At 42.2% G+C, this 25,710-nt stretch overlaps 1 protein-coding gene across 1 annotated transcript in view; it reads right to left on the reverse strand.

Annotated features, from left to right (window-relative positions):
- Positions 1-25,710, reverse strand: part of pccb (propionyl-CoA carboxylase subunit beta) — a 54,392-nt gene that overhangs the window by 13,783 nt on the left and 14,899 nt on the right. Inside the window, exons 5-9 of the mRNA XM_078209061.1 lie at positions 23,870-23,983; positions 20,236-20,346; positions 17,077-17,185; positions 16,144-16,264; positions 6,188-6,269 (exon numbers count right to left, since the gene is read on the reverse strand). Coding sequence (XP_078065187.1) covers positions 6,188-6,269; positions 16,144-16,264; positions 17,077-17,185; positions 20,236-20,346; positions 23,870-23,983 — 537 coding nt within the window. The remainder of the gene's footprint in view (positions 1-6,187; positions 6,270-16,143; positions 16,265-17,076; positions 17,186-20,235; positions 20,347-23,869; positions 23,984-25,710) is intronic.

Raw genomic sequence — 25,710 nt, forward strand, 5'->3', positions numbered from 1 at the left:
ATTTTCTAAATGGCAAGAAGGCATTAACTATGGATGGGCTGAGATATTTAGAGATACAAGTGCTGAAATCAGTCGTGGACAGGTACAAGAATTAAGTACAAATGATTACTTAACTTAAGCTAAATGGTACAATATTGAAGCCAAGGCAGGAAAAGAGGACCTGGGAGTGGACATACATGAACAAATCTTTGAATGTGGTAGGACAAGTTGAGAAGGCAGTGAGAAAAACTCGAGTACAAAAGCAAGAAAGTCACAAACCATTATAAAAAAAAACTGATTAGGCTTAGCTGGAGTATTGCGTCCAATTCTAGGCACCATTATTTAGGAAGAACTTTGAGGCCTGAGTGTGAAGAGGAAATACTAGAATGATACCGGGAATGACCTATTCAAGGCTTAGTTAGACAGATCTTAGATCTGCAAGGAAGGCAAGGATTATCATGAAAAGGCAGGAAATGGGCCAAATGGCCTACTCCTTTCATTATTCTTATGAAGGATTTAAGTTGTGCGGAAAAGCTCGAGGTGCTGAGATTGTTAACTTTGGAAAAATGAAGATATGGGGGGATTTGATAGAGGTGTTCAAAATCATGTTGTTTTGGTAGAGTATATAAGGTGAAAGTGTTTCCAGTGACTTAACGCTGTTCTTTATCTGAAGAGAGCTTGAAGTTATATTACAACTGTACAGAGCTCTGTTTAGACCACATCTGGAGTACTGCTTGCAGTTCTGGGCATCGCAACTTAGGAAGAATACACTGGCTTTGGAAGGGACACAGCAGATTGACCAGAATGATAAATGTGTTAAATGAGTTCACACAAAGATGCATCACAGAAGGAGAGCTATCCAATTCATGCCATTTTTATGCTCTTATCCTCTCGCCCTGCAATTCTCTCCCCCCCCACCCCCGCAAAGTTATTGGATCTGCTTCCACCACCCCAGATCATCATATCTCTTACTGTCTCTTGTTCTTTGTCAATTACTATTAATCTGTGCCCTCCGGTTGGTTGCTGACCCTTCTGTCACTGGAAACACTTTCACCTTATTTACTCTACCTAAACCTCATGACTTTGAACACCTCTATCAAATCCCCCCATATCTTCATTTTTCCAAAGTTAACAATCCCAGCACCTCTAGCTTTTCCGCACAACTTAAATCCTTCATAAGAATAATGAAAGGAGGCGGCCAGTTGGCCCATTGAGCCTGCTCTGCCACTTTCCTGCTTGTTTATGATAATCCTGGCCTTCCTTGCAGATCTAAGATCTGTCTCACCCAGCCTTGAATAAGGTCATCCCTGGTATCATTCGAATATTTCCTCTTCGCTCTCTTAGGCCTCAAGGTTCTTCCTAAACAATGGTGCCTAGAATACTCCAACTAAGCCTAATCAATTTTTTTTTAAATAAAGGTTTGTGATTTTCTTCCTTTTGTACTCAATGTCTTTCTCACTGCTTTCTCAACTTGTTTATGCATGTCCATTCCCAGGTCCTTTTTTCCTGCATTGGCTTCAATATTGTACCATTTAGCTTAAGTTGCCTCTTTTCATTCTTCTTACCAAATGACATCAAATTTCATCTGCCACATGTCTACCCGTTGCACTAGTACATACTTCTTCCTGTAGGCTGTTCCTATCGTCCTCTCAGTTTACCACATTTCTGAATTTCAAGTCATCTACAAACTTTATTATGCCCAGGTCATTAATAAAACAAAAAGAAAATCAAAAATGAACAGTGGTCCTAAGACTGACCCTGAGGGATCACAAATGCACACTCCCTTTGGTCTGAAAAACAACTGTTCATTACTACTCCACCCAGCAACTGCTCCTTTTATTCAATAGGTTTCAATTTGGTCTATTATGTGACACTTAATAAAATCTATTGAAAGTTTGCATGCATCCATCAACTGTCATTCATTTAGAAAACCAATCAAGTTAGTCAAATATGATTTGTCGTCAACAAATCTATGATAGCTTCATTTATACTTTTTACTCTTTCAATTGTTAAGTAATTTTCTCCCAGATTATAGCCTCAAAAAGCTTCCCCATTTTAGGCTGAGTGTTCTGTAGTTGTCAGGTTTATCCCTTCCCCATTTTTGAACAGAGGTGCAAGATTCAAAATCCTCCAAACCTCTGGCACCCATATTCAAGGAGGATTGGAAGATCATGACCAGTTCCCCTGCAATTCAGCAACTTCAGATGCATTGTACAAAGTGACTTTTCAATTTGAGCCCCACCAACCTCAAGTTTTTCCTCTATTTTATCCAACTCAAGTTTCCCTAATTACTATGACATTGGCAGAATCATCTCTAGTGAAGACAAATGCACAGAACTTAATACTTCAGCCACATTCTCTGCCATCACAAGATCTTCCTTTTGGTCCCATATTGCCCCTACCTTTCCTTTAAGTTTATAAATTTTGGGTAACTTATTCTTATACCCACTAAACTATTCTTAGCTTGCTCCATTAATTTTTTTTTTCAATTCTCACCCGTGTTTTTCATTATCAGCTTGGTTCTCTGATGAATTATGAATTCTTATCATAAACTTTCTTTGACAACTTATTTTCATTTTTATGGCCAATAATTGCCTGGCTCCCCAGCATCATCGGATGTGGGGTGTTACCCCAATGATTTGTCAGGGAATTCGTCTCGGAAGTTCCCATGCAAGAGTTTAGAAGCTCAACTTCCCCTGAACAATTGTACTGGGAACTATCCAAGGAAGCATTTTAAATTCCCTACTTCTGACAGTTCTACCTGTGTTACACTAATAGTTAATATGAAAGAAATAAATAAAAGCACTTATAACTTCAGTGTAACTATTTTAAAGACTCAGACTAAGTCCCGCATGGGACAGCTTCCACGTTTCTGAACCCGAGGGGAACTCCTCAACTAAACACCCACCCCCCCACTATTCCCAAGGAGTTTATCTTTGGATGCCCTTCCTTAGTTCAGGCACAGCCTAGACAGACAATCTTTCTTTGAAGGCTGCTGTTTTACCCGCCAGCTTTTGATTCCAATCTACCCGAACCAGATCCCTTTTCAACTCATTGAAATTGACCCTCCTCCAGTTAAATATTTTCACATTGAATTTTCCTGGTTCTCTTCCACACTTACTCTCAATGTAATAATGTTGCCTGGATTTTGTTATGCTGGTCAGCTATCAGAATTCACTGTTATTACAGGATAAAACTGACAGCAAACCTTTGACTGTATATGCAGACAGCAACAGGGGAAAAAAAGTGGAAGTTTATGTCAGTGATACTGTGTTCTTTCACAGGCTGCACTGTTGCAGTCTGGAAAACTGCAGCTCCAATAACACAAGAAGATTGACGTCATCCAGGACAAAGCAACCCATTTGATCAGTACCCCATCCACCACATTGAACATTCACACTCTCCGCCACCAACGTATAATGGCACAAATCGGTACCATTTATAAAATGTACTGTAGCAAATTACTAATCCTCTTTTGACAGCAAACCAGCAGCCACCACCATCTAAAAGGACAAGGGCAGCAAATAGATGGCAATGCTACCAACTGTGAATTCCTGTCCAGGTCACATCATCCCAACTTAGAATCTTCTTTTACAATACTTAAAAGACTGAAATTCCCTTCCTAACAGCACCATGGGTACACCTACACCAAATGAATGGCAGCCGTTCAAGAGGTTGATTCAAAAGAACCAACAAAAATGAGAGATGGGTAATAAATGCTGAGCTTGCCACTCCATGAGAGTGTGAATCCACACATAAATAACTAATGACATAAACTTAGGGCAATTAATTACCCACTAGTCTCTCACTAATAACAGATTTAAAAAGTTTGGGCGAGTGCATTCAGCAGTAATTCAATTTTTAACATCGTAATAAATAATAATTACTGCTCAAAAACTTCTGCCTGGAAAAATGAAGTGTGGAGCTTCATTCTCTCAGAAGAAAATTAACGTTGCAGATTTCAATTTTTTTAACTTTTTCTCTGAAGTCTTTCCTTTAATTCCTTATGGTATTTCCCAGTTTTTATTCTGCTTCCTTTGCAATGATTTATATATAATTGATATTTCCTGCTTTTGCAGCGTGCATCTCAGTGAAGATTCTTCAATCTGATTGATTGAATAGTGTCTGTGCTACTTTCTGTTCTCAAATACCACAGATGACCTGTAGAGGGGGTTTGGTACACTGGATCAAACAGCAGATTGCTGGAAAGCCCACTCGACACTCCTTCACCACACACTGCAAAATTTAGGCTATGATGATGATCAAATGCCCTCCAACTGAAACATGCTCCACTTAATCTTCATTACCCGAAATGAGATTCAGCACTGTTTATTTCCTCATTACAAACACATTGACCAAAAGGTTCTCCTCCAATTAATGGGATGCAGACGGAGGAGTGGTCCCCATGCCAGATTCTCTTTGATGCTGGCAGGAACGCACACTCACAGATGTGAAACACGTTCAGAACAACATGGCGTGCAGGTGTCATGACTCAGCTGAACAATGGTTGAGACTGTCTCCAGAATTCATGATGGAGTAACTGTGGAACACCACAGCAATGGTCAGGGGTGCATCTGAAGGTCCATCTTACAGGCTCAGAATATCCACCTTTGTTCTCAGGTGGTCCATCGTCCAGTCTCAGATTGCTCCTGGAGATCTATCTTCATTTTCAGGTGGTCCATCTTCTTTCTTCAATAGTGGGTCGGTGATGTTGTACACCTTTTCAATATGGCTCCCAGACAGGAGAGCGGCCAATGCATCCTCCAGGCCTGCCCCGCCACTGAATACAGCGTGAACACCTGGGTGCATAATTAATGAGAATGAGGCTGGAAGATTTGATGTGTTTTTCAGCCGACCTCCACAGCAGGAAACACGCCACGTTCCTGCACCTACCATTGCACTCAGTCTCAAAATGGGAGAATTCAGCCCTTACTGGCTGATGGTATAAACCCAGCAGAGTAACAGCTCCTCTATTGTCCATTAATTATCAAATCAAGTCTTTGATTCTTGCCCCATCCCAGTCCTTCCTTCCTTATATTTCCAGAATGAATGCAAGTGTTCATTTCTCTCCTTGTTTGAGTCACGACATCTTAACCACATGACTACTTGTGTCTTCAGTTCACCAATATTATTTACTGCACTTGTGCATTTACACACACAAGGTTAAATTAAGATGACAAGTTGCACAAAATAGGTTTGCATTTGCTTGAATACAGAAGATTAAAAGTTTGATCGAACTGGAGTGCTTCAGATGTTAAAGAATTTTTAAAACTTGTTCTTGTGATGCAAGCCAGCATTTATTTCCCAATCCTAAATGTCCTCAAAGTGATTGAGAGTTCCTTTTTTGAATTGCTGCGGTCCATCTGGTGTAGGTGTGCCTACTGTGCTATTAGGGAGTTCTGGAATTTTGACTCAGTTGCAGTGAAGGAACAACAATATAGTTTCAAGTCAAGATGTGTAAGACTTGGAGGGGAATGAAGGGTACTAGTGTTACCCGTGCATCTGCTTCCCTTGATCTTCTAGATGATAAAGGTGATGGGTTTAGAAGGTACTGTCGAAGGAACCTTGGTGAGTTACTGCAGTGTATCTTGTAGATGGCAGTTATGTTTACCGAGATGGATGGGTACCAATCAAGCTTTGTTAGATTATTTCTATTTACCCTATTTTCTGGTGGGGGACTCCAGAACTAGGGGCATAACCTTGAAATCAAAGCCAGAATGTTCAGGAATGATGTTAGGAGGCACATATTTACATAAGGGCAGTGGAAAAAATGTCCCCCAAAAAGCTATATTGAGGCTAGATGGCTGAAGGTTTCAAAAGTGAGACTGACATAGTTTCATTAGGAAATAAGGTATTAAGACTTATGGAACCAAAGCAGATAGATAGTTACAATACAGATCAACCATGATCGATGGACAGCAGAACACGTTTGAGGGGCTGAATGGCCCACTCCTGTTATAGATAAAACACAACTTATTTTACAAATTGCATCCTCGATAAAACCAAATTTGAAAGTTTCTGATGTTATACTTCTGAGGTTTTACAATTTGCTAATGTGCAGAAAAGGTAAAAATTGGAAATTCCCCTCTCTTGGTATGGAGACTATCTGAAAACACACAATCCCTTCAGCAAACAACCTTGCACCCTGTGTTTTGGGAGTGGATTGTGTTTTACAGGAATACTGAGAAATTAAAATCAAACATCTTACCGCACTGATGATATCCAACATATCATATGCTTTTGTGGATTCCAGAGGAACCACTGTATCCAGACTCGGCACCAACCGATCACTTTGAGGAGCAAAAGGACAGAAGTAGAATTTTTAATACTTCTCAACCACCTATGCATAGTGAAATATTAATTACTCATATTTCTATGATCGACCTTCTTGATTATCTACCATCATTCTCAAAATGAAGACTTTTCCTCACAGCATAACATACCAACAGCAATTTTGTCCAAGAGTCAGAGATTTACAGCATAGGAGGCCATCCCGGCTGTGCTCGCTCTTAGCTCCTGTGATTCAAAATTAATCCCACTACCCCTCTTTCCCTCCGAACCCCCCATCCCAACGGTATCTTTATCAGTTTCAAATAATTTGCCCTCAAAAGGTACAATGGTCTCTGACTCAATCACTTCCTGTGGAGTAGCATTCTATTCTCCAACAATCCTGTAAATAAAATTTTCCTAACCTCTTCTCAATTTCAGGGGTCATTTTAATTATAATTTTTAAAAATCTGCAGAATTTCCTCACCAATTTATCTACTTCAATGGAAATAGTCCCAATGTCTCTTTTCATAACGAGTTTCCAATCCTTGTTCGTGATGGATCTACATTGTACACACTATGGCATTAATTACCTTTTATAAGGAGACAGACAAAACTGCACACAGAACCCAGAATGTATCTTTTAAAAAAAAAGCTTAATCAAACTGCAATTCCACTTTCAGAGAACTAAGTACTTGAACCCTAGGTCTCTCAAGTCTGTTCCCATTATCTACTCCCAGCCTCGTCTTTCCTCCTAAAGTGTTTCACCTCATATTTAACTACATTAAATATATTAAATTCCTCCTGAACATCCAAAACCTTTATTAAATTAGTTACTGCTTTGAAATATTCTACTGAAGTTGTCAACACAACTTACCTTTAACAATCCCATGTTGGCTGTCCTTGATATGACTCATGTATTTCTAAATGCTCACTATTGTAAATTATATTCAATTACAGATTTAAGAGATTGCAAACAATTCTTTTATCCTCTCCCTTCAACAACAATTTTGAACAAAAAAGATTCAGGTCTTCATAAAGTGGCCTCAGTTAATGATTTTTTGCTAATTCGGTTTTAATTTATTTTAGCAAGACATTCAATCTTCCCCTCCAAATCAATCCACGTATTGGACTTAACTTTAGAATGGAATGTTCCAATTTGAAACCAATGATACTATACTCAATTCATTCAAAGCATGGGAACCACTGCAACCCAAAAAGCACAGAATGAGTATATAATGGTTTGTACATCACCCTGAACTAATGCTGTTGGATTACAATTCAGAATCATGTTTAGTGCAGGCAATACATACAAAGCTACAAATTCAGAGCTGAAATAGGGCATTTGGCCCCTTGAGCCTGCTCTGCCTCTACTTTCTTGTCTACCCCATATACCTTGTCCGTAAAGAATCTACCTAACACAGCCTCTCTGCAGGGGAAAAGAACATTCGATAGACCACCCTCAGAAATAATACCTTCATCTTAAATGGGAGACCTCTTATTTGTGTCCCTAGTTCTAGTTTCTCCCACAAGGGGTAACATCCTTTCAGCATTGACCCTGTCAAGTCCCCTCAGGTTCTATATATTTCAATAAAGGTCAACACTTATTCTTTTAAACTCCAAAGGTTACAGCCCAACCCGTCAAACCTTTTTTGCATCTTGTAGACGTTATGCAATACTGACAATGTGTCAGCGATGAGGGAATGACGGTGACACTTGGTACATTCACAAGAAAATATTTAAAAGAAAACAACTTACATTTATATTGTGATGAGACAGCCCATGCAAGGAACTTCACAGGAGCATTATAAAACAAAGTATGACACTCAACCACAAAGGAGATAATAGGCCAAAGGATTGGTCACAGAGGTAGGTTTTGAGGAGTGTCTTAAAGGAGAAAAGCCAGCCAGAGGGGTAGAGGGAGGGTATCCCAGAGTGTGGGACTCAGGCAACTGAAGGCACAGCCACCAATGGTGGTAAAAGTGTCATCCCTCAGCCAAGTTTCCCTTAAGGACATGATGTTGATGCAATCATCCACAGAACCCCACAAGATCCACACCATGTAGGAAGCCTTTCGCAGGGCAAATGGGTGGGGAAGAACCTCCTTTGCTGATTCTCCGAGTCCAGCAGAGGCACTCCCCAGACTTCCACCCAAGATCCTCACCACACCCCATCCCCTCCTTTTTAACCCATGTCCTGGTCTCTTGAACCTGGTTTCCCAACACCCCCCCTGCCCTCCACCAACTGCCTCCTCACAGTCCTGCAATCCCAGACTTACCTGGGTTTTAGGGCTGATGGGACTGCCTGTCGTCCCAACAGTGGCCACTGCTAATGGCGGGTGCTGGTGGGTCTACAAAGCTGCCAGCTCTCTTGGACAGGAGGTCCTGAGAAAGGAGCAGAAGTCTCACCTTTAAACATTTAATGCTCCTCCCAGCTTTAAATTGCTATAGGGCAACCATTGGGATGGTGGGCATGATCCAACCGCGAGCAGCAGCAAATTTCCACCTAAATATTTATTCCTTTCATGTAAATAATCAGTGTGCATCTATAGAAGTCCATGGTTACAAAAATGTCTTTATTTTCAAAGTTAAAAAGGGTCATCTGTACAAAGATTCCAGCTACAACCTGGTAAAAGTGTACAACTCAAATGGCCACTAGGTGACATCCTTTCCCTTATAAGTGGTGGGAAAACACACCGTTGGACGCCAGAGAAATATTTTTTCCAGCAGCCACTAGAGGGCAACCTTTAACCACGGACCAGTCCGTTCCTAATAAAAGCTGGCTGGGATTCTCCCTAAAGAATTTTAACACTCAAATTCGCGTAAAAACTGGAGTAAATCCCGCCAATTTTTTCAACGAGATTTTCAAAATGAATCTCCCACACTGAGCACTGCAGAGTGCACTGGCGTGAATCATGCTGAAAAGTGATGGGTGGGTCTATTCCCACTGAAGAGGCTGAAATCAGTGCGCTGAGCGGGCCCTCGCACATGTGCCGATTGTAGGAGATCGCTAAACAAATCCTCCCAGCATTCAGGTCGCTGGCCTCCCACAACCGCCATTGGCTCCCCATCCCCCGTTCACCCAGAGTGCTGGCATCACTGCTGCTTTTCACACAGAGCGCTGGGCTGCCATGCAACATTCCCCCTCGTTGAGTGAGACCCTTGAGCATTCTCTTGCCCCCCCCCCCCAAGCATTGTACCTTGTGTTCGGTTGGAGATGGCTCACCCTCTATTGAAACCAGGTTGCCTGTATATTATTCATCATGAAATTAAACTAATGGGCCCATGAGTGGCCCAAGCTGACTGCACCTGGACTCCCTTAACAACAGTATGAAGTCTCTCAGCACCAGGTTAAAAAAGTCCAACAGGTTTATTTGGTAGCAAACGTCACTAGCTTTCGGAGCGCTGACGAAGGGGCAGCGCTCCAAAAGCTAGTGGCTTTTGCTACCAAATAAACCTGTTGGACTTTTTTAACCTGGTGGTTGAGAAACTTCTTACTGTGTTGAGAAACATAGAAAAACTACAGCACAAAACAGGCCCTTCGGCCCCACAAGTTGTGCCGAACATATCCCGACCTTTTAGGCCTGCCTATAACCCTCCATCCTATTAAGTCCCATGTACTCATCCAGGAGTCTCTTAAAAGACCCTATTGAGTTTGCCTCCACCACCACTGACGGCAGCCGATTCCACTCGCCCACCACCCTCTGTGTGAAAAACTTCCCCCGAACATTTCCCCTGTAGCTACCCCCCAGCACCTTAAACCTGTGTCCTCTTGTAGCAGCCATTTCCGCCCTGGGAAAAAGCCTCAGAGTCCACTCGATCTATGCCTCTCAACATCTTATATACCTCTATTAGGTCTCCTCTCATCCTACGTCTCTCCAAGGAGGAAAGACCGAGCTCCCTCAGCCTATCCTCATAAGGCATGCCAACCAATCCAGGCAACATCCTTGTAAATCTCCTCTGCACCCTTTCAATCATTTCCACATCCTTCCTGTAATGAAGCGACCAGAACCGAGCACAGTACTCCAAGTGGGGTCTGACGAGGGTCTTATATAGATGCATCATTATCCTCGGACTCCTAAACTCAATCCCTCGATTGATAAAGGCCAGCACACCATACACCTTCTTAACCACCTCCTCCACCTGCGGGGCCAGTTTTCGAGTCATATGGACCCGGACCCCAAGGTCCTTCTGATCCTCTACAGTACTAAGAATCTTTCCCTTTATATTGTACTCCTTCATCCCATTTGACCTGCCAAAATGGACCACTACGCATTTATCTGGGTTGAAGTCCATCTGCCACTTCTCCGCCTAGTCTTGCATCCTATCTATGTCCCTCTGTAACTTCTGACATCCCTCCAGACTATCCACAACCCCACCAACCTTTGTGTCGTCGGCAAACTTACCAACCCATCCCTCCACTTCCTCATCCAGGTCATTTATGAAAATGACAAACAGCAAGGGTCCCAAAACAGATCCCTGGGGCACACCACTGGTGACCGACCTCCAATTAGAAAAAGACCCATCTATACACGCTCTCTGCCTCCTTTGGGCAAGCCAGTTCTGGATCCACAGGGCAGCAGCCCCTTGGATCCCATGCCCTCTCACTTTTTCTAGAAGCCTTGCATGGGGGACCTTATCGAACGCCTTGCTAAAATCCATATAAACCACATCTACCGCTTTCCCTTCGTCAATGTGTTTAGTCACATTTTCGAAGAACTCCACCAGGCTCGTAAGGCACGATCTGCCTTTGACAAAGCTATGCTGAGTATTCTTGAGCATACTAAACCTCTCTAAATGCTCATAAATCTTGTCCCTCAGGATCTTCTCCATCAGCTTACCAACCACTGAGGTTAGACTCACCGGTCGGTAATTACCTGGGCTATCCTTATTCCCCTTCTTGACCTCTTTTTAGGGCAAACCAAATAAACAAACTCAGATTAAGCTTTTAAATAGGAACCACATCTGCAATCCTCCAATCCTCTGGCACCTCTCCCGTCTCCATCGACGACAAAAAGATCATCGCCAGAGGCTCTGCAATCTCTTCCCTCGCCTCCCACAATAACCTGGGGTACATCCCATCCGGACCCGGTGACTTATCTATCTTGATGCCATTCAAAGATTCCAGCACAACCTCTTTGTTAAAGTCCACATACTCAATCCTTTCAGTCCACCGCAAGCCCACAGTACATCCACCCAGGTCCTTCTCTGTGAAAACCGAGGCAAAATACTCATTAAGCACCTCTGCCATTTCTACTGTTCGTACAGATTTTCCCGCCTTCACCTTTTATAGGCCCTATTCCTTCACGTCTCATCCTTTTACTCTTCACATATTTATAGAACACCTTAGGGTTTTCCTTAATCCTACCTGCCAAGGCCTTCTCGGGACCCCTTCTGGCTCTCCTAATTTCCTTCTTTAGTCCCTTCCTACAAGCCGTATACTCATCTAGATCCCTATCTTCGCCAAGCTCTCTGAACCTTTTGTATGCTTTCCTTTTCTTCTCGACTAGGTCCTGCACAGCTTTCATGCACCACGGTTCCTTTAACCTACCAACTCCTCCCTGTCTGCTCGGAACGTTGTCCTGGAGAACTCTAGGCAGACATTCCTTGAAAAACTGCCACCTCTCTTCAGTACATTTCCCTGAGAATACCTCCTTCCAATTTACTCCTCTAATTTGCTGCCTTATGTCTTCATATTTCCCCTTACTCCATATAAACGCTTTCCTAGCTTGCCTGATCCTCTCTTTTTCCAATGCAAGCATAAAGGAGATACAGTTATGGTCGCTATCCCCAAGATGCTCTCCCACTGAGAGATCTGACACCTGTCCAGGTTCATTGGTCAGTATCAGATCAAGTACAGCCTCTCCTTTTGTAGGCTTGTCCACATGCTGTGTCAGGAAACCCTCCTGAACACACCTAACGAACTCTTCCCCATCCAATCCCCTTACCCTAGGGATATTCCAATCTATGTTTGGGAAATTAAAGTCTCCCATCACAACAACTCTGCTATTATTGCAACTCTCCAGGATCTGTTTCCCTATCTGCTCCTCCACCTCCGTTACTATTGGGCGGCCTATAGAAAACTCCCAGCAAAGTGATCGACCCCTTTCCACTCCGAACTTCCACCCACAGAGACTCTGTAGACAATCCCTCCACAGCATACACCTTCTCTACAGCTGTGACACTATCCCTGATCAGCAGTGCCACTCCACCCCCTCTCTTGCCTCCCTCCCTGTCCTTCCTGAAACATCTGAATCCCGGCACCTGGAGTATCCAGTCCTGTCCCTGAGACATCCAAGTCTCCGTAATGGCCACCACATCACACTTCCAGGCATCAATCCACGCTCTAAGCTCATCCCCTTTATTCACTATACTCCTGGCATTAAAGTAAACACATCTCAATCCTTTGGTCCGAGCTTTCCCCTTCTCTATCCCCCGTCCATCCTCCCTCTTGCACTGTCTATAACCCTTCTGTTTGCGAGCTAACTTCCTCGCTCCCAGTCACCTCGTCTCGATCCCCTCCCCCCAACCTATCTAGTTTAAACTCTCCCCAGTAGCCTTAGCCAACCTACCCGCCAGGATATTGGTCCCCCTGGGATTCAAGTGCCACCCGTGTTTTGTGTACAGGTCACACCTGCCCCTAAAGAGGTCCCAATGGTCCAGAAACCTGAATCCCTGCCCCCTGCACCAGTCCCTCAGCCACACATTCATTCTCCACCTTATTCCATTCCTGCCGTCACCTTCCCGTGGCACAGGCAGCAATCCTGAGATTTACCCCTGTCCAACACCGGCATCTCCAAATCATGACTCCCTTAACAAGGCAGAGCTGTATATGGGCTGTAGGTATGGACACACAGGCAGTCACACCTGGAAGATGGCAAACAGGAGAAGTGCTCCCAGATTCCCTGAGGCTGAACAGACCTGCCTGCTGGATGCCGTGGAGGAAAAGCGCCAGCTACTCAACCCCACTGAGGGCTGCCGCCGAACGGGTCACGCAGCCAATGCCATCTGGGAGGCTGTGGCTGCAGCTGTAAGCGCCAGGGCACTGGCACATCGTTCTGGAGATGAGTGCCGGAAAAAGATGAACGACCTTCTTCGGGCAGCAAGGGCGAGTGAGCATCCATTTTGAAACCAGTACACGTGCTGCACTTACAATGTGAAACTACCCCCAGACAGCACCAACTGCCCCCGCCCCAGCACTGCCTTCAACCCCTGTGGAACTCCCCAATCAGTACCCCACAATGGGGAGGCATTGTCCCAAAATGACCCATCCGAGTGCCCTACCCGCAACACACATTGCCCCTCATGCCCTTCCATACATCATGCTTTCAATCCCTTTTGTCTCCCCACAGGAGAAAACCGCACATAGCCGCCAAGAGGGGGAGAAAATTGGTGGTGGAGTACCCGAGCTGCACCTGCTCACAGGGTCTGAGCAGTGAGTCCTGGAGCTGGCAGGGAAAGTGAAGCAGAGAATGGTCACAGACAGCCAGGTCAGCGTCCGCATGCAAGTGAGCATCAGCTGAATGCTATTCCTAAGGTCTTCTTTGAAGTAGGTGCCATGCCTTTTTTCCCTCCCTTCCACTAACATGTGTCCTTTCTTAGAGGGGATGATCCTGATGCTCTGGGTCCTTCTGGTGTCGCCATCCTCCCCCCCCCCCGCCGTTGCGAGTAATGGACTCAGTGGCAGTGTGGGTCTCTGCCTCAGTCTCAGGCCTCCACACTAGTGTCATGACCTCAGCAAGTAGCCTTTGTCCCTCATGAGCCATCCTGGCAGCCTGGGCTGGCCTTCAAATAGCCCAGGGATGTCTGAGCGCCTCAGGACATAGCTGTCATCGACACTCCCTGGGTGCCATGCGCACAACTGCAAAATGATCAGCCTATGGTAACAAACAATCTGCAAGGTTTAGTGAGTGGAAGCCCTTCCTGTTGATAAATGGTTGCCCGTCACCTCGCGGGGAACACAGAGCGATGTGCGTCCCATCCACAGACCCCTGCACATGGGGCACTCCAGCGATGGTGGCGAAGCCTGCAGCCCGGGCTTCCTGCTGCACCTGGCCAACATCAAACTTGATGCATTGGCCTGCCTGAACGCAAAAGGCATCTGCGAACTGGCACGCACATCTGTGTGTGCCACTGGGTACCTGCAACGATCCTGTGGCATAGAAGTTAAGAGCTGCCCTCCCTTTGACTTCCACGGGGAGCAGGTGCCCTCCCTTCTCCAGGTCTGCCAGAACCTCTCTCAGATGCCGCACCATCTCCTTGCGCTGGCTCTGCCAGCATAGGCACATGGCCTCAGATAAGAATCTCCTTGTCCTGTAGACCCTCCATTTCAGCATCCTCCTGCAGCCCCCCCTCCCCACTGTGGGAAATCACACTCTCACTTCCTGGGCCTCACCAGCAGCCCCCTGCCCTCCCTCTGCAGGTTCTGCCACTGGCTGGTCTTGCAGTGGCCGTACGACTCTCTCCACCTCCTCCTCAGCAGCTGCCACCATGACAACTGGCTCCGGACCTATCAGTCTGAAATTTATCTACAAGGTGAGAGTTACAGAGAGCGAGAAAGAGAGAGATTGATAGATACATGTCTTTGCTTTTAACTATCGCAGCACAAAACTGTCTTACGAGAAAAGGTTGGACAGGCTAGGCTTGTAGTAGAATAAGAGGCAACTTGATTGAAACCTTAAAGATCCTGAGGAGTATCGACAGGGTGGATGTGGAGAAGATGTGTCCTCTCACTGGAGAATCTAGAACCGGGGTCACTGATTAAAAATACAATTTAAGGCAAAGATGAGGAGATTTTTCTTTTCTGAGGGTTGCAAGTCTCTCTTCCTCAAAAGGCAATGGAAGCAGAGTCTGAGAATATTTTTAAGGCGGAAGTAGATAAATTCTTAATAAACAAAAGGAGTGAAAGGTTATCGGGGGTTGGCAAGAGGTTACAATCAGATCAGCCAATATCATACTGAATGGCACAGCATGCTTGAGAGGCCAAGTACCCGACTCCTGCTGCTAATTTGTATGTTTGTGCAAAATTTATTGGAATAACAATTAACAGTGGATCACTCAGCTCCCATGTTAGATCATGGTTAATCTGTACCTCAACACCATTTACTTGACTTTCCTTCATATTCCTTACCTAACAAAACAAAAATCAGTCGACCTCAGTTCAATCATTTCAACAGCCCCAGGTATATGGCACAGCCCCTTACTATAAATGAAGGTCCAGCCAAGTTTTCAAAAGGTGTACTCGTAAGACCAACCAGGAATTTTAGTAGCAAATGAAAAGTCTTGGCAGAATTGTTATACGTTTAATGACCTCTGCAAGTAACCATGCCACCTTTGCATTTTCATTTTCCATATCTTACGAGAAATCCATTTTTCCTTTGGTCAATCACATAATTTACACCCTGGATAAAACGCAACATGTAAGGCATTTCATGCCACACTTGCCTGGCCATTATCAATGCTCCCTTTCTAATTTCACTGTGTGCATCATCTTGTGCATCTCTGAACACTGGTAAGCAACATTAATGCAACAGCAAATTTCCCAAGGCTCATAGAGGAATTGGCCAATATGTTATTTTATAAGGATATGAGCATTTTACGATGCCACAAACGATGCTGCTAAAAGGTCACGACTCCACCTTAAGGTCAGTTGATGTTTATATCTAGAATGCAACAGCTGTAATCGACGTACAAACTAATATAACTTATGCAAATCGTATGGATTCCCCATCAGAATATGAACCACAATTCATATTCAGGACATCAGAGGATGGTGTGTGGGATCGCTGTAATTAAAATGCTGGGAAATCAGTTTGACAAACCACTGTAGTGTATTAAATCTTCTATGATTTTGTATTGAAGTGTAGGGTATCATGTGAAACTTGATTCTTTCACTTACCAGGGATCCTGACACTCCCTGATAGGAGGGGGTTCTTTATTATTCAGAGGTATAAAATTAAAAAACTCTCTCAAGTTCAATAAGGCATCAACATCATTTTCAAAAGCCTTGTGTGCAACACCTGCAGCATAAACATATTTAATGTTACTAAAAATCCAGTGCTGGTGCTTCACAATAAAGAAATGGTTACTATTACTACAGAGACAAATTACAAATTTATGTCGCGATATATGTCATGGTTTGTGTAATACTTCATAAGGGTCCTCAAGAAATTGTAGCAGAGACAATAATGGCAGTTTTTTTTTAAACCCATCACTGATCATTGTTCCTATTAATAAGATCAATCTAACCAGTGATGTCACACTAGAATAAAATCGATGCTGCACCAATCCACCGATCAAGAGTCTTTGGGAAGAACTATTTGTTAATCTTGAGGCACATGAAGTTGATGTCCATTTTACATACAGAAAGCTGTAATCAGCACATGATGTTTAAGATAATGCTTCATCAGGTTAGTGCACCTTCTGACTCAGCTGGTAGCAACGTTAAGTGCAAATATTTATGATCATTTTTGAAATTTTCGCATGTCCAACAAAATAAAACAACAACAGGAATGGTCCTGGGTGCAATTGGAAACTGTCTTAAAATGGGATCATACCAGGAAAAGATTTGGGAAGCACTAGGGCATGGTATTGAGTCATACAAATCACAGTCCATTCTCCACTGAAATTAAAATCAGAATCTAAATGCAGCTGAAATAAGATCTGAACTTAAGAGGATGTGATAACCCCAATGCCTGAGTAAAATAAATGGTAACCAGGAATTCAGTGCATTTAAAGTCCAAAATATAGATCACTCAAAGTTAGGTTGACACTTTAGAGTACAGTATATGCTTAGTAAAAAGGTTTCCTCTGGAAATGAATGCCATCTAACCTGAGACTGCAGTGTGTGTTTTAGCACCACCAAGATCTTCCTGAGTCACATCCTCATTTGTAACAGATTTCACCACATCAGGGCCAGTGATGAACAAATACGAGGTATCCTGCAACATGAAAGAAAATCACAAAACCAATCTAATTATTGTCAACTCTGATTTAAAAAGGAAAATACTGCATGAATATACTGACAGTTTTAAAAAGAGGGGCGAGGGGATAACAGCACCTTCCACCCATTCAGTATTATCACACATCTTTCTTTGTTTAAAAAAAATGTAATTCTGGTTCGACATCACAAAACAATCTTGGAAGATGGACTCAAAACTGTAAAATAAAAACGCAGCACTAACACACTGTCATTGCACCAGACCCAGGTTAACATTTATGTGCAAGTTAGCAACACAAGGAAAATCTGGAGTGTAAAAATAAAAAGCTGGAGAAGAACTTCAATAATGTAGAACCTGGAAAAACCACAGATCCTCCTTATTAATCAAATATTAAGCCAATCCTCGAAAGTGGATAACAACTTACCCTGCATTTTCACAAAGCAACTGCTGCTTCCGACATTTCCCTGCCTGACCTTAGATTCCTGCTATTTTGTACAGTAATTTGCTTATGCAAAAGTAGTAAAATCAGTATTTTACCCAACAATGCTTTGTATACAAAAGCAGACACTTGCTTTCGTTCCATGTTCCACAACATCTTGAAAATCCAAGGAGGACATCATTTGTTATGCATAAGTAACCAACGTTGACAAATTGGCACTGCTTCAAAAGATACAGGGCCAAAGTGACTTGTATGAAAGAGCTTCCAGCCATGCTAACCCATATTCCAGCCATCCAGACGTAGGAGGCAGAGGTCATTTGACCCTTTGATCTTGCTCCATCACTCACCAAGATCATGGCTGAGCATCACCTCAACTCCACCTTCTTGCACTATTTGATTTCACTTGATTCCCTTCGTATTCAAGAGTCAATCAATTTTTATCTTGGATAAAGTGAACATCCACCGTTCTCTGCAATTGAGAATCTCAAAGATGCACACTGAGTGAAAACAATCCTCAGCTCTGTCCTAAATGGTTGACCACTTATTAAGACTCTAATCTCCAATTCTAGTCCGCCATGCCAGGGAAAACATTCTTCCAGCATCTACTCTATGAAGCACCCACAGGAATTTGTTTCAATGAGATCACTTCTCAATCTTCTATACTCTAGAAAATATAGGGCTGACTACTTGACATCCTCTTATCCCAGTAATCAGTCAAGCGAACTCTTCATTGCACTCCCTCCAAGACCCTTCCTTAGCTGAGGAGACCGAGTTGTAGTGCTCCAGGTCTCACAACGTTTCTATATTATTGCACGACACTTCTTGATTCTTGTTCACAAATCCCTTTTCAATGAAGGTTAATATATTACTCACTTCCCTGATTGCTTGCTGTACCTCGATGTTAACTTTCTGCAATTCGTGTACAAGAACACGGAGGACGCTCTGAATATCAAATTTCCCAGTCTCTCACATTTTACATATTGTTCTGCTTCTCTTTTTCCTTCCAAAGTGGATAACTTCACAGCTTGATTTTTTTTTCATAAATCCATAATCCTGTTGCTAATATTGAATTCTTGCACTTTCCCTACAATTGACGTCAGGCTAACAGCCCTATGGTTTCCTGTTTCTTCTATTCTTTTCTTTCTTGAGGGTTTACATTTGCTACCTGCCAATCCACAGGGATCATTCTAGAATAGAGAGAATTCTGGAAAATCAAAACCGGTCTATCCACTATTTCTCTAGTCATCTCCTTTAAAATGTCTACTATACAATGTCTAATGTTGGGTTCAAAGCACTTATTGGTGTTTGGTCCCATTAGTTTCTCCAGTATGAATTCCTTACCAACACAAGTAAGTCCTCTTAATGTCAGTAGACCCTTGGTTCCCCAATATTTCAGGAATGTTTTGTATGTATCTGCCTTTATGGTAGAAAGTATTTGCTTCATGTCTCTGCCATTTCTGTATTCCCCATTATAATTTCTCCAAACACTGTCTCTAAAGGACCAATACTTGCTTTACTAATCTCTTTTTTACATACCAAAAAAGCTTGCTCGTTTGCTTTTGTGTCCTCCCATACCTTTCATTTTTTATTTCTTGGTCTATTGGTACCTGTCAAAATCATTAAAAAGCTATCTGTAAATATCAGGCTGGGAAAATATAAGTAATTTCTTTATATTAGTATTTCATTTAATTGGAGTTGAGATTGGAGCTGAGGCAATCTTATCAATGACCATTAATTTCCCATTTTCCCAATTTCCATCCTTTTTCAGCTTATATAAAGATTCTTGCTGGAGTACAGCAGCATAGGCATCAGCAGCTTGCAACCTAGCCCCATGGTAACTATTCTTCGTGTGTTAACGTGGACAGTGTCATGGTTACGTTTGCCAATTTAATTACGCTCCTTCACCAACATTCTCTGTATAGACCCAACCATGCGAAAGGATGGTACAAATAAATTATTCATATTTTCTTGTGTATCAAAGATTGGCAAATTAGTTTTAAACAAAACAAACAAGACCGGTTAAACAAAGCTGAAGCTGGGGAACGGGGCAGGAAAAACAGGGATGACAATCGAACTGCTGAAGCTTTCAAATTGACTTGCCATTGACTTTACACTGAATTTTCTATCCTCCTCCTCCATTAGCATCCACCAGTTCAAACAACTTAGACACCCTGGCAGAACCGAGTCTTCCTTTCAAAAGACCATGAAATTGTGGGACACTTTTTTTCTTTTTTGAAATGCTTACAAATCTTCAGATAATTTCTTGCCCTAAAGCACATTTGCTTCAACCATCCTTTTAAATCATTTAGCATGTTGAGTGCACAAATGTGCCAGAACAGTTTACAGGAAAATAAAGTCAGTGACCGCTCCAGATTTCATAATTTCCCTTCAGAACGCGGAATTGTATGGCCAGTACCATTATGTGGTGAACTGTCGTGCATAATACGGCAGAGAAAATAAATCTGTTTCACAAATCCCAACGACTTTCGCTCATCATCTTGGTATGGCAAGAAAAAAAAAATGTATCTAAAAATATTTGATATGGTGTCTTGGCTACTAAAGACACAGAAAACAGCAAAGTGTTAGTTGAATCATGACCAATGTACATTACCTTCACCATAAATGTAAAGTCTGTTAAAGCAGGTGAGTAGACAGCACCGCCAGCACAGGGACCCATTATAAGGGATATCTGAGGAATGACTCCGGAGGACAGTACGTTTCTCTGTAAGATATTAAAAACACTTTACTATTGTGTTGGTGAACTTGTCCAAAAAAAGCCACACCATCTATTCTGTAGGAAGACAAATTAAGCACAACCCATGCAACAATCGTTACACTTCTGGAAAGATTATTTCATTACAGTAGTTGATAAAATCAGTTTTATCTATCCATAAACTCAACTATGTTAAGTGCACCACCCGAACATGAAATGTAGCTATATTTAAAAACTGGTGGCATATTTTGAAGTGCATTTTATTTAATAAATTGCATGACAAAATCAAAGTATATTAATTTCATAAACATAGCTACAACAAGCTGAGGAAGATGAAATTACTCCCCTATTCTTCTGGTGCTTATTTGACTTCAAGAGGGTTTGTCTTTTAAGAATTGAGGGAGGATGTGCTTTGCCAATTTTGCAAATGACCTGCTATTTACATGTTGAGGCTGCAGAGAATTACTCAGACAGGTTTTCTTAGGTTAAACAAAGAACAAGCTAAGTTTATTGAAACTATTTCCAAGCTTAGAGAGAAATGTGAGACCATTCGCGTGGTCACATAGGTTTGTTGGTGGACCCAGGCGAACAAGTGCAGATGTCTATGTAGGAGAATAGGCTTATAAGGATTTTACAGTCCATTGAAAGAAAAATATGAAGAATACATTAGCTTGAGTGATCTTGGCGCAGTGATTTCAACAATGGGGAAGTTTATCTCAGCTGTTTTCCTGGATGCAGTCATGTGGCACAGATTTCCACATTTGAAAACAAAATCATGGTTCGCAGTAATTTTCTTTTCAAAATGGTCACTTTACAAACAGCTCTAACAGTCTATTCCAGTACTGCATTGTCCTTTTTCACTTCTTCTCTCCTGCTTGACATGAATTTCCTTGAAATACTTTGCTGGTTGTATATTCCAGAGGGGCTTGATCAGTTCATGTCTGCAGCAGTTCTTGTTTCAGAACAGGTAACTGAATTTTAATGTCTCTTCTCAGAAACATTTGTGGAGTCTCAGTGTGTCAAAAGATGCTTCCCAGGGGGTTGATTGTCAATTTCATTTCAACTTTGTGGAATGTGAAGTCATGTTTTATAGCAACTCAGCCTGTCTGGGCTGCTTTTTCAAAAAAAGCACAATTGTCGATATAGGATTCCATTTTAAAATCAAGGAAAAATCGTATCTTCAAAAAGCACAACATCGTCAAGACAACAACGAAGTCAAGAAAGCATGGTGTAGGTCAAAACTCATCAAAACCAAAGTGCAGTCAAAACATTATTCCTGATGGTCGGTTTGCCAAGCTCAACTTGGCAGAGGGAAAGAGAACAGTTGCAAAGAAAATTCCTTCCTGCAAAAGCCAACCACTGAGCAGCACTGACAACAGCCTCCAGAAACACCCCTACACATTTTGCTTTTTTGGGAGAGGGAATTTATTTATGAATATTTCATTCATTTTTGAAAGTGGTATGTGAGCATCAGGCCTTGTTTAAGGAAAACTATCCTGAAATGCTCTGCACTTCTCACCTGGAACATAAAAGTGACCAATAAGTCCCAATGGTTTTTTTCCATTCGTTAATGGGATATGGGCATCGCTGGCAAGATCAGCATTTATTGCCATCCCTAATTGCCCTTCAGAAGATAATGGTGAGCTGCCTTCTTGAATCGCTGCAGTTTTTGTTAGGTCATGACCAGAGGTTCTGCATTCAATTTGCAAAATTTCCCAACCAAATAATTATAAAATCACTTGAAGCTCTGTTTATATAACAATTGTACTTTGCAGCCAAAATGGACATTACCAGCAGAATACATTCTGTGTTACATTATGTAAAATGTCTGTCTTTATTGAACCACTACGATCTGGCTTAGCAAACAATGATGTGGAGATGCCGGCGTTGGACTGGGGTAAACACAGTAAGAGTTTTAACAACACCAGGTTAAAGTCCAACAGGTTTATTTGGTAGCAAATGCCATTAGCTTTCGGAGCTCTGCTCCTTCGTCAGATGGAGTGGAAATCTGCTCTCAAACAGGGCACAGAGACACAAAATCAAGTTAGAGAATACTGATTAGAATGCGAATCTCGACAGCCAACCAGGTCTTAAAGATACAGACAATGTGAGTGGAGGGAGCATTAAGCACAGGTTAAAGAGATGTGTATTGTCTCCAGACAGGACAGCCAGTGAGATTCTGCAAGTCCAGGAGGCAAGCTGTGGGGGTTACTGATAGTGTGACATAAACCCAAGATCCCGGTTTAGGCCATCCTCACGTGTGTGGAACTTGGCTATCAGGCCTGTTTGAGAGCAGATATTCACTCCATCTGACGAAGGAGCAGCGCTCTGAAAGTTAATGGCATTTGCTACCAAATAAACCTGTTGGACTTTAACCTGGTGTTGTTAAAACTCTTACTTAGCAAACAATGCCATAGGACATCCACTGCCATGTTAAATTTCACACCCCAAAGTAATTCTGTCCTGGTAGCAGAGTATATTTCATTACAGCATTCACAATAAGATTCTGAAAATATGATAAATGCAAAGTGGTAACAATTCCACATTGAAATTCACAATATGGCCATGGCAGTACAGTGATTATATTACTGGACTGGCAACCTAGAACCTGAACCAATAATCTGGAGACCAAGTTCAAATCCGACTACAACAGTTACGAATTTAAATTCAGTTAAGCAGATAAATCTTGAATAAAAAGCCAGTACTGGTAGCGGTGATGATTAAACTACTAGATTGTTGCAAACATTCAACCAGTTAACGGATGTCCTTTCGGGAAAACAACCTATCGCCCTTACCCAGTTTGGTCTATTTGTTGTTTGTGATTCCAGATTCTCAGCAATGTGCCTATCTCTTAACTGCTCTCTGAAATAACCAAGAAAGCCACCAATAATATGGGCCTTGTCAGCTATATCCACATCCCATGACCAAATCATAAATTTAAAAAACACAAAACATTTCCTCCTGTATTTAGTAGGTTTTAGTCCAAGCCAGAGTAGATTTGGAGGAACAAAAGCTAAGTGTTACCCAGACCACTCGAGTAGTTGCAGAGCAGCGCTAGCAGATACCTGTGAGTACATCACCTAATTATCCTTCGAAAGACCTTGAAGTGTGCAACATCATTTAAAAATGCCCACCACAACCTTCTCAAGGGAAAATAAGGATGGGCAATAAAGAAGTCTTGCCAGTATACCAATATCCTGTGAATAAAATATTTTAAAATACAAGCTCAGAGAATGGGGAGTGAAAATAAATAATTAGCTCCAAATAGAAGATACTATGACAATGAATTTCGTATTTACAAATGATAAATCTGTCATCATTTACAACTGATGCATCAGGTAAGCAAAACCTGCATGCAAATGCCTTCAATTGTACACTTAATATTGTTCAAAGTGTATTTTTGAAGCTGGAATAAAAATATAATAAATACAAATTCCTTATTTCTTCTCCCTCCCACTCAAAATAAAATCTAAAACCAGATTTGAAAACCGGAAAAGTATTTTGATAGTGTGAAAAATCTTTTCAGTCTCACCAGGAAAATGTCAGCATAACCAGCTAAGGACTCTATGCCTTCCTGAATACGTGCTCCTCCAGAGTCATTCAGTCCTATAACAGGAGCTCCTACCAACAAAGCTTGGTCCATAATCTAGACAGAGACACAAATAACATTATCAATGCATTTAAAATTGGAGGCCAAAAACGTTCCCACCCTCTTGTACTCTCTTGTTATACCACAGCAAAATATTTAGTAATTAGGTGCAAATATATCAGTGGTTCCCTTTCCCTACGTGTTACTTGGGATAACTTAACCTCATCAAGCCTTTTAAAAGCAATGTATAGAAATATGCAACAGGTATATTAAGCAAGTGGATATCGGCTCTCAACAAATGGTGGTTGGGAATGTTAGGAAAATATAGGTAATTTTGAGGGATTTGTATTGATAAACTTTAGAAATAAGGTATAGTTTTAAGTGAGTTTAATTTAATGTTTCTGTGAAAGGACAAAACCTATAGTTAGGTTCATGCTGGACAAAGGTGTCATGTGTGGGGGTTGATTCAGTTCCAATTGTGTTTCTATACTGCTTAGAGGGGACTACGGCGTAAAGAGTAAATAAGCCAGCAGAAGTATGCAGGTGTAGCTTAGCAACTGGAAGCTCTTTTAAGGTAGAAAGATTTTTTGTCATTGGTTTAGCTGAATTTGTAGGCAGTTGAAGACAGGGCATCAGGGAACGAACATCTCTCAATTCTGTCGACTACACGTCTTTGTGAGCGGCACGGTGGCACAGTGGTTAGCACTGCTGCCTCACAGCACCAGGGACTTGGGTTCAATTTTAGCCTTTGGTGGAGTTTGCACGTTCTCACCATGTCTTGCGTGGGTTTCCTCTGGGTGCTCCGGTTTCCTCCCACACTCCAAAGATGCATGGTTTAGGTTGATTGGCTATGGTAAGTTGTCCCTTAGTGTTAGGGGGTTACAGGGATATATAGGGCCTGGGTGGGACTGTTAGAGTTTGAAAACTCTCACAATCATCTGGGGGATTCTGAGGAGAAACTCACAGATACTAACTTGAATTCCGAACGGAATTGTGCATTTGGCCACAGCCAATGTGTGTGTTTAAAGAGACTTGCGATACTGAGACCATTGTTGCTTAAGATGATCATTGCAATCGGTGTGAATCTTAAAATCCATGTGTACTTGTTAAGCCAAAGAAGTATTGTATATAAAAACATATTTGATCTTTTTTTTCTAGGTGGCCCTGAGACGCTATTTCTCTGTTTTATAAAAAAAAGTAAAAGTTATAATCTTTTGAGCCAGGTTCCATTCTGGGATCTTCGCGTCCAGTTGTAACATCAGTTGGGATTGTAATAGGAAGGAGGAGGAACTGCAAGTAGAACAGCAAAGGAATGAGGATATATTTCCAAGTCAGGATGGTGTCTGGCTTGGAGGGAAACTTGCAGGTGGTGGTGTTCCCATTTATCTGCTGCCCTTGTCCTTCTAGATGGAAATGGTCATAGGTTTGGAAGGTGCTGTCTAAGGATCTTTGGTGAATTGCTGCAATGCATCTTGTAGATAGTACACACTGCTGCTACTGAGCATCGGTGATGGAAGGATTGAATGTTTTTAGATGTGATGCCAATCAAGCTTTGTCCTGGATGGTGTCAAGCTTCTTGAGTGTTGTTGGAGCCGTACCCATCCAGGCAAATGGGGAGTATTCCATCACACTCCTGACTTGTGCCTTGTAGATGGTGGATAGGCTTTGGGGAGTCAGAAGGTGAGTTACTTGCTGCAGTATTCCTAGCCTCTGGCCTGCACTTGTAGCCATTTTGTTTATGTGGTGAGTCCAGTTGAGTTTCTGGTCAATGGTAACCACAAGGA

Source organism: Mustelus asterias, chromosome 3 (assembly GCF_964213995.1).
Source record: "Mustelus asterias chromosome 3, sMusAst1.hap1.1, whole genome shotgun sequence".
Lineage (NCBI taxonomy): Eukaryota > Metazoa > Chordata > Chondrichthyes > Carcharhiniformes > Triakidae > Mustelus > Mustelus asterias.